This window comes from Pongo pygmaeus, chromosome 18, assembly GCF_028885625.2.
Source record: "Pongo pygmaeus isolate AG05252 chromosome 18, NHGRI_mPonPyg2-v2.0_pri, whole genome shotgun sequence".
In the NCBI taxonomy this organism is placed as follows: Eukaryota; Metazoa; Chordata; class Mammalia; order Primates; family Hominidae; genus Pongo; species Pongo pygmaeus.
In genome coordinates this window covers 70,882,619-70,897,360 of record NC_072391.2, presented here as the reverse complement: position 1 = coordinate 70,897,360, position 14,742 = coordinate 70,882,619, and the positions used below count along the sequence as shown (strand labels likewise).

Below are 14,742 nucleotides of genomic sequence, written 5' to 3'. Positions count from 1 at the left end.
ATATTGTAAAGATATTAATTCTCCTTCTGATAGACAGGCCCAAGATGGTCCTCAATAATCCCCACCTCTGGGGATTCCCAGCCTCGTGTAGTCTTCTCCCATATGATACCAGGGGCTGACCTGTGTGACCACCGGCATATGGCAGAAAAGATGGCATGTCACTTCTGAGATTAAATGATGAAAGACTGTGGCTTCTATTCTTTTTTTTTTTTTTTTAATTTATGAAGTATTTATTGATCATTCTTGGGTGTTTCTTGGAGAGGGGGATACGGCAGGGTCATAGGATAATAGTGGAGAGAAGGTCAGGAGATAAACACATGAACAAAGGTCTCTGGTTTTCCTAGGCAGAGGTCCCTGCGGCCTTCTGCAGTGTTTGTGCCCCTGGGTACTTGAGATTAGGGAGTGGTGATGACTCTTAAAGAGCATGCTACCTTCAAGCATCTGTTTAACAAAGCACATCTTGCACCGCCCTTAATCCATTTAACCCTGAGTTGACACAGCACATGTTTCAGAGAGCACGGGGCTGGGGGAAAGGCCATAGATCAACAGCATCCCAAGGCAGAAGAATTTCTCCTAGTCAGAACAAAATGGAGTCTCCTATGCCCACCTCTTTCTACACAGACACAGCAACAATCTGATCTCTCCTTCCTTTCCCCACACTTCCCCCCTTCTTTTCAACAAAACCGCCATCATCCTCATGGCCTGCTCCCCATGGTCACTGTCTCTTCGGAGCTGTTGGGTACACCTCCCAGACAGGGTGGCTGGGCAGAGGCGCTCCTCACCTCCCAGACAGGGCGGCCGGGCAGAGGCGCTCCTCACCTCCCAGACAGGGCGGCCGGGCAGAGGCGCTCCTCACTTCCCAGACGGGGTGGCCGGGCAGAGACGCTCCTCACCTCCCAGATGGGGCGGCCGGGCAGAGGCGCTCCTCACTTCCTCCCAGACAGGGTGGCAGCCGGGCAGAGGCGCTCCTCACCTCCCAGACGGGGCGGCCGGGCAGAGGCGCTCCTCACTTCTCAGAGGGGGCGGCCGGGCAGAGGCGCTCCTCACTTCCCAGACCGGGCGGCCGGGCAGAGGCGCTCCTCACTTCCCAGACGGGGCGGCCGGGCAGAGGTGCTCCTCACTTCCCAGATGGTGTGGCGGCTGGGCAGAGGCGCTCCTCACCTCCCAGACGGGGCGGCCGGGCAGAGGCACTCCTCACTTCCCAGAGGGGGTGGCCGGGCAGAGGCGCTCTTCACTTCCCACACCGGGCGGCCGGGCAGAGGCGCTCCTCACTTCCCAGACGGGGCGGCCAGGCAGAGACGCTCCTCACTTCCTCCCAGACGGGGTGGCGGCCAGGCAGAGGCACTCCTCACCTCCCAGACACGGTGGCCAGGCAGAGGCGCTCCTCACTTCCCAGACGGTGTGGCGGCTGGGCAGAGGCACTCCTCACTTCCCAGACGGGGCAGCCAGGCAGAGGCGCTCCTCACTTCCTCCCAGACGGGGTGGCGGCCAGGCAGAGGCACTCCTCACTTCCCAGACGGGGTGGCCGGGCAGAGGCGCTCCTCACTTCCCAGACGGGGCGGCCGGGCAGAGGTGCTCCTCACTTCCTCCCAGACGGGGTGGCGGCTGGGCAGAGGCGCTCCTCACCTCCCAGACGGGGCGGCCGGGCAAAGGTGCTCCTCACCTCCCAGATGGGGTGGCCAGGCAGAGGCGCTCCTCACTTCCCATACGGGGTGGCGGCCGGGCAGAGGCGCTCCTCACTTCCCAGATGGGGCAGCCGGGCAGAGGCGCTCCTCACTTCCTCCCAGACGGGGTGGTGGCCAGGCAGAGGCGCTCCTCACCTCCCAGATGGGGCAGCCGGGCAGAGGTGCTCCTCACTTCCTCCCAGACGGGGTGGCGGCCGGGCAGAGGCACTCCTCACCTCCCAGACGGGGCGGCCGGGCAGAGGCGCTTCTCACCTCCCAGACGGGGTGGCCGGGCAGAGGCGCTCCTCACTTCCCAGATGGGGCAGCCGGGCAGAGGCGCTCCTCACTTCCTCCCAGACGGGGTGGCGGCCAGGCAGAGGCGCTCCTCACCTCCCAGATGGGGCTGCCGGGCAGAGGTGCTCCTCATCTCCCAGACGGGGCAGCCGGGCAGAGGTGCTCCTCACTTCCTCCCAGACGGGGTGGCAGCCGGCCAGAGGCACTCCTCACTTCCCAGACGGGGCGGCCGGGCAGAGGCGCTCCTCACTTCCCATACGGGTTGGCGGCCGGGCAGAGGCACTCCTCACTTCCCAGATGGGGCAGCCGGGCAGAGGCGCTCCTCACTTCCTCCCAGATGGGGTGGCGGCCAGGCAGAGGCGCTCCTCACCTCCCAGACGGGGCGGCTGGGCAGAGTTGCTCCTCATCTCCCAGAGGGGGCAGCCAGGCAGAGGTGCTCCTCACTTCCTCCCAGACGGGGTGGCGGCCGGGCAGAGGCACTCCTCACCTCCCAGACGGGGCGGCCGGGCAGAGGCGCTTCTCACCTCCCAGACGGGGTGGCCAGACAGAGGTGCTCCTCACTTCCCAGGTGGGGCAGCCGGGCAGAGGCGCTCCTCATTTCCTCCCAGACGGGGTGGCGGCCAGGCAGAGGCGCTCCTCGCCTCCCAGATGGGGCGGCCGGGCAGAGGTGCTCCTCATCTCCCAGACGGGGCAGCCGGGCAGAGGTGCTCCTCACTTCCTCCCAGACGGGGTGGCAGCCAGGCAGAGGCACTCCTCACCTCCCAGACGGGGCGGTCGGGCAGAGGCGCTCCTCACTTCCCATACGGGGTGGCCGCCGGGCAGAGGCACTCCTCACTTCCCAGATGCGGCAGCCGGGCAGAGGCACTCCTCACTTCCTCCCAGACGGGGTGGCGGCCAGGCAGAGGCGCTCCTCACCTCCCAGACGGGGCGGCCGGGCAGAGGCGCTCCTCACCTCCCAGACGGGGCGGCTGGGCAGAGTTGCTCCTCATCTCCCAGAGGGGGCAGCCAGGCAGAGGTGCTCCTCACTTCCTCCCAGACGGGGTGGCGGCCGGGGAGAGGCGCTCCTCACCTCCCAGATGGGGCAGCCAGGCAGAGGCACCCCTCACCTCCCAGACGGGGTGGTCAGGCAGAGGCGCTCCTCACTTCCCATACAGGGTGGCGGCCGGGCAGAGGCGCTCCTCACTTCCCAGATGGGGCAGCCGGGCAGAGGCGCTCCTCACTTCCTCCCAGACGGGGTGGCGGCCAGGCAGAGGGGCTCCTCACATCCCAGATAGGGCGGCCGGGCAGAGGTGCTCCTCACCTCCCAGACGATGGGCGGCCAGGCAGAGATGCTCCTCACTTCCTAGACGGGGTGGTGGCGGGGCAGAGGCTGTAATCTTAGCACTTTAAGAGGCCAAGGCAGGAGGCTGGTAGGTGGAGGTTGTAGAGAGCCGAGATCACGCCACTGCACTCCAGCCTGAGCACCATTGAGCAATGAGTGAGCGAGACTCCGTCTGCAATCCCAGCACCTCGGGAGGCCGAGGCAGGCAGATCACTCGAGGCCAGGAGCTGGAGACCAGCCCGGTCAACACGGCGAAACCCCGTCTCCACCAAAAACACAAAAACCATTCAGGCGTGGCGGCGCGCGCCTGCAATCCCAGGCACCCGGCAGGCCAAGGCAGGAGAGTCACAGGAGCCCGAGGCAGGGAAGTTGCAGCGAGCGGAGATCACGGCAGCACAGTCCAGCTTCAGCAACAGAGGGAGACCGAAGAAGAGGGAGACGGAGACAGGAGACGGAGACGGGAGGGGAAGGGGGAGGGGGACGGGGACGGGGAGGGGGAGGGGGAGGGGGAGGGAGAGCTATTCTTTTTTTTTTTGAGACAGAGTCTCGCTCTGTCTCCCAGGCTGGAGTGCAGTGTTGCCATCTCGGCTCACTGCAATCTCTGCTTCCCAGGTTCAAGCAATTCACTTGCCTCACCCTCCTGAGTAGCTAGGAATACAGGCACATGCCACCACGCCCGGCTAATTTTTGTACTTTTAGTAGAGATGGGGTTTCACTATGTTGGCCAGACTGGTCTCGAACTCCTGACCTTGTGATATGCCTGCCTCGGCCTCCCACAATGCTGGGATTACAGGTGTGAGCCACTGTGCCTGGCCTGTGGCTTCTATTCTTGTGCACCTTTTCTCTTAGATCTCTCTCCTAGGGGAAGTGAGCGAGCTGCCATGTTGAAAGCAGCTCTAGGGAGAGGCCCACATGGTGAGGAACTGAAGTCTCCAGCCAATAGCCAGCAGGGAGCTAAGGCCTTTCCAGCAACCACATGAGTGAGTTTGGAGACAGAAAATCTAGCCCCAGTCATGCCTCGAGATGACTAGCGTCCTGGCTGACAACCTGATTCCAGCCTCCTGAGAGATCCTGAGCCCAAACCACCTGGCCAAGGTGCTGCTCTTAAATCCTGATCCTCAGAAACTGCGCAGACAGTAAATGTTTGTTGTTTTAAGTTGCTAAATTTTGGTTCATTTGTCACAGATCAACAAATAACTAATATATTCTCAAAATAATCTATAGATTCAATGTAATCCAAATCAAAATCCCAACAGGTTATTTTTCTTTTCTTTTTATTTTTTATTGAGGAACTTGACAAGCTGATTTCAAAATTGATATGTAAATGTAAAGGGCCAAGAATAGCTAAGATACTCCAGCAGGACAACAATATAAGAGGTTACTAAGTCTCAACATAAAGCTGGAATAATTGCTTGCTTTACCAGACATCAAACCTTACTCTTAGTGGGTAGTAATTAGGATGCCCTGATATTGGCACAAATTCAGTAATTAGATCATTCTGATATCATAGAAAAGCTAGAACAGACCCATGCATAGATGGACTTGATTTATTTCATAAATGGCCCTGCAGAGCAGTGGGGGAAAAGATGGCCTTTTAAGTAAAAACAGTATGAGACAATTTATATCCATTTGGAAAAAAAGAAAACTTGACTTCTGCTCACATATGAAAAGCAATTTCAGGCTTTAGGCAAGATGATTGCAGCAGCATAGTTTGGTATCTCCCCAAATCTCCCCACGAAATGCACAGATCTACTAGGTTAACAGCAGCAAGAACACATGGCCACGATTTATAACAAAACTCAGTGAAAAGGTAACCCCTCAAATCCCAAAAAACTAGTGGGTAGGACCAAATTACTAACAGCTAGCAGATGGATGTGGTATCAGCCACTATAGAGGAAAAGCAGGAGGAAGGCAAAAGATCATCAGTCTCGAGAGCCCAAGAACCCAGAATCGCCTCTGAATTGGGGGCTCTCACACAACCTGGAAAACTTTTTTTCCCTTGACATTGCATGAACAGGCAAAACCTGGAAAACCCGATAGGACAATTTGACAATAGCAGCCTAAGCTGGAGGAATATTTCGGGCTCCAGTTTATGGTTAATTGCAAAAACTGTTGCAATAAGATTGGACAATATGGGGCAGTATAGGCCATTTGAATGCACAAAACCAAGTGACTGAAGCTCCTTTCTAAGATAAAACTCCTGCGCTGAGAGAAATTTATGAAAGTAGAATCTATTTGACCATAACAGAGACACTAGGGGTAAAGGAAAGACAGAGCTCAGAAAAAGGTGGGGATGAGAGCAGAGAAAATAAATCTTAAAAGCATAAGGCTGTATTTGAAAAAAAAAATCAACATTTTGCAGTTACAACAGAGGAGACAGCCTTAGATACACAGGTTACCTTCTCCTTCCAAGAGTATGGAAAAACCTAATATGAGCAATGGAAAAGGAGGATGGTAGAATTATACACAAAGTTATCATCTTAAAAAAGTGAATGTGAGTGAGTAACAATGAAGACAAGACGGGAAGAGATATCTACAAAACAAAAGAGGAAAAGAAAACAGAACAGCCCAGATAACGAGAAAGCACAGGGGGGAATATAAACTTGACTATGTCAGTGTATTAAATACAAATAATTAAATACTCCAGTGAAAAGTAAAGATTGCTAGGATGGATTAAAAAAACAAATCTGGCTGGACGTGGTGGCTCACACCTGTAACTCTTGGGCTCAAGCAATCCACCCGCCTCGGCACTTTGGGAAGCTGAGGTGGGTGGATTGCTTGAGCCCGGGAGTTTGAGATGAGCCTACAAAAAAATATAAAAATTAGCCAGGTATGGTGACACGCACCTGTAGTGCCAGCTACTCGGGAGGCTGAGTTGGGAGGATCACCTGAACCTGGGGAGGTTAAAACTACAGTGAGCTGTGATCACACCACTGCACTCCAGCCTGGGTGTCAGAGTGAGACCCTGTCTCAATCCCCTCTCCACTCCCTCTCTTAAAATCTATCTCATCTATATGCTGTTTATAAAAGACACATTTAAATTATAAGGACACAGAAAGGTTGAAAGTATGACAATTAAAACATACACTATGCAAATACTAACCAGAAGAAAGTTGTATTAATAGCAGACAAAATGATCTTCAAGGCAAAATCATTAGTAGAGACAAAGAGGATCACTTCGTAATGAAAAGAGTTTCAAGTTACCAGAAAAATACTATCATTTTTACTTAACCAAAACATAGTTCAAAGTATATGAAGCAAAACATGACAAACTACAAGACGAAACAAACAGATCCACAATCATAGTGATATACTTTAATGTATTCTCTTAACTGATAAAAAAAAAAAAGCAGACAAAAATGTCAGTAAGAATATAGGAAACTGAACCCGGCTGGGCGCAGTGGCTCATGCCTGTAATCCCAGTAGCACTTTCGGAGGCTGAGGTGGGCAGATCATGTGAGGTAAGGGGTTTCAGGCAAGGCTGGCCAACATGGCAAAACCCCATCTCTACTAAAAATATAAAAATTAGCAGGGCGTAGTGGTGTGCACCTGTAATCCCAGCTACTCGGGAGGCTGAGGCAAGAACACTGCTTGAACCTGGGAGGCGGAGGCTGCAGTGAGCTGAGATCGCGCCACTGCACTCCAGCTGACTGAGTGAGACTCTGTCTCAAAAATAAACCTCAAAATGGCAAACGCATTCTTTTAAAAAATAGATGGAGGATAAAAAAACAACAACAACTACAAAAAAAAGCCACCCCACAAAACCACACACTGGGCCATAAAAACAAGTCTAAACACATTCTAGAGAACTGAAATAATATAGAATATGTTCTCAGATCACAAAGTAATTTAAAAAATAACTAGAAAAATCCACCTGTTTAGAAATTAAGAAACTCTTCTAATAACCATTAGTTAAAAAAGAAGTATTAATCGCAAAAATTAGAACCTTTTTGAACTGAATAAAAAACACTACAATCACAATTTGTATAATTGCTAAAGCAGTACTTAGATATTTATAATTTTAAATGTATAGCTTGGCAAATCAAGAAGACTAGAAGTCAAAGCACTAAGCCTTCATCTTAGAAATTAGATAAGCCCCCAGTATCCCAAAGGAAGCAGAAGGAAGGAAATAATAAAGACAAGAGCAGAAATCAAGTAACCAGAAAGCAACCATACAATAGAGTCACAATGGAGACGAAAGACGCATTTTGGAAAGAAACCTCTGGTAAGACTAATTAAGAAACAGAGAGAAGGCACAATAACCAATATTAGAAATGAAAAAGCGATGTCACATTAAAAAGGTAATACGACATTAACAACTTTATACCAACATTTTAATATATGGATGCAATGAACATGGTCTTATTACTGACTCAAGAAGAAACAGAAAATCTAAGTAGTCCAATAACCCATTAAAGGAATTGAATAGTAGTAGACAAATAAGTAGCAGACAATCTCTCCCACCTCCACACACACAAAAACCCACCAGGCCTAGGTGGCTTCATCTGTGAGTTCAAGAAAGACGTGATTTCAATCTTTTATAAACTCACAGAATCCAGAAAGTGAGAAAATGCCTGACTCTATATGGCTTGCAAAACTTTGATATGCAAACTGGACAGTGACAGTACGAGAGAGGAAAACAGTGGTCTAAGGTCACTCATGAACACAGATGCAGATCTCCTATATATAATATTACCCAACTGAAATCAATCTGTTTGTAAAAAGGAAAATTAAGTCCATGAGGAGTTAGCAGTTTATCAGATTAGTAAACCTTAAAAAAACCCGACAATACCAAGGGTTGGTGAAGACGTTGAACCTTAGGAACTCTCATCACTAATTGGCAATTACCTACTAAAGGGAAAGCTATGCACACTCTATGACCAGTGGTTCTACTCCTAGGCATATGCTGTGGAACAACGTATGTCTATGCGCGTCAGGAGGATACATGTACCAGGAGATCCATGGCCACATTTTTCAGGATAACTAGACATTGAAACCAACACAAATGACCAGCCACTGAAGAATGAATATCTAAGTTGTGGTCTAGTCACACAATGGGATATTCCACAGCAGCAAAGGCAAATGAACCTCAGCTGTGTGCAACAACATGGACGGCTGTCACAATCACAATATTGAGCAAAAGAAAGAAGACATAACAGAAAGCATATGCTGTGATTTCTCTCACAGAAAGTTCAAAAATCTACACTGTATTGCTCAAAAACAACAAAAAAATGATTATCACAAAATAAGAATACTGGTAACTCTGAAGGGTGAGAGAGGGAGGGTGTTGTGACTGCAGAGGGGCACATGGCTGAAGGAGGTTTCTGGGGTGATGGCAATTTCATAATTCTTGGTATGGGTATGAAACAGATATTTATTTCATAATTATTTGTTTGAAACACACATTTTAATACATTACAGGTATATATATGTTTTATAGACTTTTCGGTATAGATTTTATAGTTCACAATGAAAAAGATCAAAATAAAATAAAGGGCATGGAGACTTCCTCTGAAGAACAAAATGGATTGAAGATTCTGCAGAGGAGGAAGTCGGCTGGGGCTGGAGTGAGGGGAACTCGTCAGGTGGGCTGAAGGTGGAGAAACACAAGAGATTTGATAGAATCTGGACAGTGAGAGTTTGGAGTGATAACCAGATAAAAAGACTCCAAAGAAAGTTCATCTCCTTACCAGTTCACAATTCTATAATTCCAGCCATGCCCTCCTAACCACTGTCAAAGTTTTCCTGTGCTCCTTCCTGAAGTAGTGTGTGTGTGCACATGCTATTACGTACCTTGTTTTCCTTTTCACCACACCTATTCTATACTACTTTTATTTTATTTTATTATTTTATTTTATTTTGAGATAAGAGTCTTACTCTGTTGCCCAGGCTGCAGTGCAGTGGCACAATCTCGGCTCACTGCAACCTCCACCTCCCGAGTTCAAGCAATTCTTCTGCCTCAGCCTCCCGAGTAGCTGGGATTACAGGCGCCCACCACCATGCCGGGCTAATTTTTGTATTTTTAGTAGAGATGGGGTTTCACCATGTTAGCCAGGCTAGTCTCAAACTCCTGACCTCAAGTGATCTGCCCTCCCTGGCCTCCCAAAGTGGTGGGATTATAGGCGTGAGCCGCTGCGCCTGGACTCTATACTACTTTTATAATTATCAAAAAACAAGAAAAATAGTTTTAGCTGGAACAAAGCAAACAAATCACAGAGACAAGGTTCATAAGAGAGAATTCCAAACTATGTGCCCAAGCTCCTGTGAGGACTTTAGCAACAAGGAAAGGAACATGAGGGTGATTGTGCCGTCCCCTGCCTTCCTAACCACTGTCAGGGCTGGCCCACCCTCCGGGGATGCAGAGTGTGGATCCAGAGGTCTCATGGGTGGAAGCCACTATCACAGCTCTCAGGGAGCCCCCGACAGCCAAAGGGCCGTACCTCGGAGTTGGGAGGCACCACAAACTGGGAGGGCAGGGCGATGTCGGGCATCCGGCATTCCGTGGAGAAGGTCACTGAGTAGGGCAGAGGGTTCTCCAACTTGATGGAGGCTGATACAACTTGCCGGACTGGGGTCACCATCTCGATGGTTTTGATGATGCCTGAAGGGATGACCCTGAAACTCACATTGTAGTACAAGAACTCATTTGTCACCTCGTTTCGGAAGATCACCTGCATTCACGGGGAGAGAAGGAGGAAGGAGGGAAGAGTAGGGGTGAGCCCAGGGTCCTCTGCACATTTTCAGGGGCTCCTTCTCTTTGTTAGCATTGTTTGGCACGTGAAGCACGGGTACCAGGCTGACAGGACCCTCGCAGCCTACCCGGATCCCTGCCAGCCAGACTTTCTAATTAGGGATTCCGGCTCCTCCCAGATGAGATTATTAAATAGCCTGGGCTTGCTTTAGAAGAGGCTAGAGCAGGACTGTCCAATGCCAGCACTTCTCTGGTGGGGACAGCTGGCCGGCTCTGGAAAACAAGTGAGACCTCTGAGGTAAGTTTCAATGGGCTTTGTTTGTTTCTTTCTTTTTTTTTTTTTGAGAGGGAGTCTCACTCTGTTGCCCAGGCTGGAGTGCAATGGCATGACTCGGCTCACTGCAACCCCCACCTTCTGGGTTCAAGTGATTCTCCTGCATCAGCCTCCCAAGTAGCTGGGATTACAGGCACCCGCCACCATGCCTGGCTACGTTTTGCAGTTTTAGTAGAGACGGGGTTTCATCATGTTGGCCAGGCTGGTCCTGAACTCCTGACCTCGAGTGATCTGTCTGTGTTGGCCTCCCAAAGTGCTGGGATTATGTGTGAGCCACTGCGCCTAGCCACAATGGGCTTTCTTCCTATTCCTGTTGCTGTTGGGATAGTTTAAAAACAACAATAGCATCTGACACTTAATTAATGATTACTGTGTGCCAGGCAATAAATAGAAATGCTTAATTAGTTAATTCACACAGTTCGTAGGCACTGTTATTATGCCACTTAACCTTTTTAAATTTTATTTTATTTATTTTTATTTTTTAAAGATGAGGGAACTGAGGCTTAGCAAACTCAAATATCTTGCCCAAGGTCACACGTAAAGAAGAGTCAGGACCAAGATTTGAACCCAGGTTAGACTGACTCCAGAGCTCACACTTGTAACGACACTATACTGTCCCTTCACCCCTGCAACGGACTTCTTGTGCTGCTCACCTCTTTAAGTTCTTTTCCCTGGTGACTGATAATGTTCAGCATCTTCTCGTGTTTTTATTGGTCATTCACATAGCTGCTTTTATGCAATAGGGTCTATTCAAGTGGTTTGTCCTTTCTAACACATTGGGTTGTTTATCATATTATTATTTGGTGTTAATAGTTCTTTATATAGTCTGGCTTTTTACTTTCAACTTCTTTGTGTCTTGAAGAACTTCTAACATGCCCTGTCTTTTAATTGGCGTGTTTAGTGTTTTACATTTAAAGGGATTTTTTTTTTTTTTTTTTTTTGAGACGGAGTCTCACTCTGTCGCCCAGGCTGGAGCGCAGTGGCACGATCTCCGCTCACTGCAAGCTCCCCCTCCCGGGTTCACACCATTCTCCTGCCTCAGCCTCCTGAGTAGCTGGCACTACAGGCGCCTGCCGCTACGCCTGGCTAATTTTTTTGTGTTTTTAGTAGAGACGGGGTTTCACCGTGGTATCGATCTCCTGACCTCGTGATCCACTCGCTTCGGCCTCCCAAAGTACTGGGATTACAGGTGTGAGCCACCACGCCCGGCCTAAAGTGATTGTTTATATGTTTGGCCCGAAGTCTGCTTCCTTGCTAGTTATTTTCCACTTGTCCCTTTTATTTTTCATTTTTCTGTTGTTACTTTCCTGCTTTCTTTTGGATTGATATATAATCTTTTGGCATATATTTTATTTCCTCTACTGGCTTCTTAGTCATATTTTAAAACATTTTTTTTTTGAGATGGAGTCTCACTCTGTCACCCAGGTTGGAGTGCAGTGGTGCGATCTCAGCTCAATGCAACCTCCACCTCCTGGGTTCAAGTGACTCTCCAGCCTCAGCCTCCCAAGTAGCTGAGATTACAGGTATGTGCCACCACGCCCGGCTAATTTTTTTATTTTTAGTAGAGACAGGGTTTCACCATGTTGGCCAGGCGAGTCTTGAACTCCTGACCTCAGGTGATCCGCCCACCTCAGCCTCCCAAAGTGCTGGGATTACAGGCGTGAGCCACTGCGCCTGGCCTTTAAAACAATGTTTAGTGGTTGCTCCAGAGCTAAAAATGAATCCTTATCAACATTGATTAAATGTTAATATTTTATCACTTCCCACTTGACAATGGATGCTTCCTGGTCCCTACCTCACACTTAATAATAACCTTCCCTTAGCATCACTTCATTTGCCTGTCCACCCCATCTTTTGTGCTTTTGTTGTCATATCTTTTATTTCTACATACATGAGAACATCCACCTTAGAATGTTATTATATTTGTTATAAACTGTCAGTTGTCTTTTAAGAAATCCAAGAAAAAACCCTCTAAATATATATTTTGCATTTTCCTAGGTATTGACCATTTCTAGAGCTCCTCTTTTCTTCTTGCAGACTGGAGTTCCCATCTGGTATCATTTCCCTTCAGACTGAGGAAGATCTATTAACATGTTGTGCAGTAATATAAATCTGCTGACAATGAATGCTCTCAGGCTCTTTTATATGAGAATGTCTATTTCACTCTCAGTTTTAAAGGACATTTTCAGTGGATAAAGAATTTTAGATGGACTGTTTCCTTTCCTTTCAGCGCTTTACAGATAGCTTCCATTATTTCCTAGGTGAAGCCAGAACTCTAGGACAGCCATTGTTATCGCTGTCCCTCTCTCTGTAATATGTATTTTTTTCCCCTGGCTGCTTTAAGCTTTTCTCTTTGTCTTTGTTTTTTGGCAGTTTGAAAATGAAACGATGCCTGATGTGTACAGGAAGTTTTCTTTGTATTTCTCCTGCTTGAAGTTTGCCAAGTTTCTTGGATCTATAGTTTTTTTAAAAAAATTATTAAAAAAAAAAATCCAATTAGGAAAATTTCAGTAATTATTTTTTCAAATACAGCCACACCTCCATTGATTGCACTTCACTTTATTGTACATTGTGGATATTGCATTTTTTAAAATAAATTGAAGGTTTGTGACAACCCTGTGTTGAACAAGTCTATTAGCACCATTTTGCCAACAGCATGTGCTCACTTTGTATCTCTGTGTCACATTTAGGTAATTCTTATTTGAACATTTTCCATTATTTTTATTTTTCATAAAGATAGGGTCTGGCTGTGTTTCCCAGGCTGGTCTTGAACTCCTGACTTCAAGCAATTCTCCTGCCTTGGTCTCTCAAAGTGTTGGGATTATGGGCATGAGCCACCATGACTGGTTGTTTCATTATTTTGATATCTGTTATGATGATCTGTGATCAGTGATTTTGGATGTTGATATAGCTTGGCTTTGTGTCCCCACCCAAATCTCATCTTGAATTGTAATCCCCACATGTCAAGGGAGAGACCTGGTGGGAGGTGATTGGACCATGGGGGTGATTTCCCCCATGCTGTTCTCATGATAGTGAGTGAGTTCTCAGGACATCTGATGGTTTTATAAGGGCTCTTCCTGTTTGCTCACCACTCTCTCTTGCCTGCCACCATGTGAGATGTGCCTCTTCCCCTTTTGTCATGATTGTAAGTCTCCTGAGGCCTCCCCAGCCCTGTGGAACTGTGAGTTAATTAAACCTCTTTTCTTTAGAAATTACCCAGTCTTGGGTATGCTTTATAGCAGTGTGAAAATGGACTAATACAGATGTTACTATTGTAATTGTTTTGGGGTGTTATGAACTGTGCCATACAAGATGGTGAACTTAATCAGTAAATGTTGTGTGTGTTTGGACTGCTCCACTGCCTGCCTATTCCCTCATCTCTATCCCTTCCTTGGGCCTCCCTATTCTTGAGACATAACAACATTGCAATTAGGCAAATTAATAACCCTATAATGGCATCTAAGTTAAAGTGAAAGGAAGTGTCACATGGCTCTCATTTTAAGTCAAAAGCTAGAAATGATTAAGCTTAGTGAGGAAGACATGTCAAAACCTGAGGTAGGCAGAAATCTAGGCCTCATGCACCAAACATTTAGCCAAATTAAGAATGCAAAGGAAAAGTTCTTAAAGGAAATTAAAAGAGCTACTCCAGTGAACTTACCAATCATAATAATTATATAATAAGAGTTATTGCTGATATGGATAAAGCATTAGTGGTCTGGATAGAAAATCAAATGAGCTATAGCATTCCCTTAAGCCAAAGCCTAATCCAGAACAAGTATCTAACTCTCTTGAATTCTATGAAGGCTGAAGAAGTAAGGAAACTGCAGAAGAAAAGTTTGAAGCCAGCAGATGTTGGTTCATAACGTTTAAGTAAAGAAGCTGTCTCCATAACATAAAAATATAAGGTGAAGCAGCAGGTGCTGACGTAGATGCTGCAGCAAGTTATCCAAAAGATCTAGCTAAGATAATTGTTAAAGGTAGCTACACTAAACGACAGATTTTCAATGCAGATAAGCCAGCTTTCTATTGGAAGAAGATGTCATTTAGGACTTTCATAGCTAGAGAAGAGAAATCAATGCCTGGCTTCACAGTTTCAAAGGACAGGCTGACTCTTGTTCGGGGCAAATGCACCTGGTGACTTTCAGTTGAAGCCAATGCTCACTGACTATTCTGAAAATCTTAAGGCCTTTAAGAATTATGTTAAATCTACTCTGCCTATGCTCTAGAAATGGAACAACAAATCCTGGATGACAGCACATCTGATTTCTAATTACAGTGTGGCTTACTGAATATTTTAAACCCACTGTTGAGATCTACTGCTCAGAAAATAGATTCCTTTCAAAATATTACTTCTCTTTAATAATGCACCTGCACACCCAGGAGCTCTGATGGAACTGTACAGGAGATGAATGTTGTTTTCATGCCTGCTAACACAACA

At 47.6% G+C, this 14,742-nt stretch overlaps 1 protein-coding gene across 1 annotated transcript in view; it reads right to left on the bottom strand.

Moving 5' to 3' along the window:
- HYDIN (HYDIN axonemal central pair apparatus protein) overlaps positions 1-14,742 on the bottom strand; it is a 488,520-nt gene that overhangs the window by 5,398 nt on the left and 468,380 nt on the right. The window contains exon 88 of the mRNA XM_063654515.1: positions 9,720-9,950. Coding sequence (XP_063510585.1) covers positions 9,720-9,950 — 231 coding nt within the window. The remainder of the gene's footprint in view (positions 1-9,719; positions 9,951-14,742) is intronic.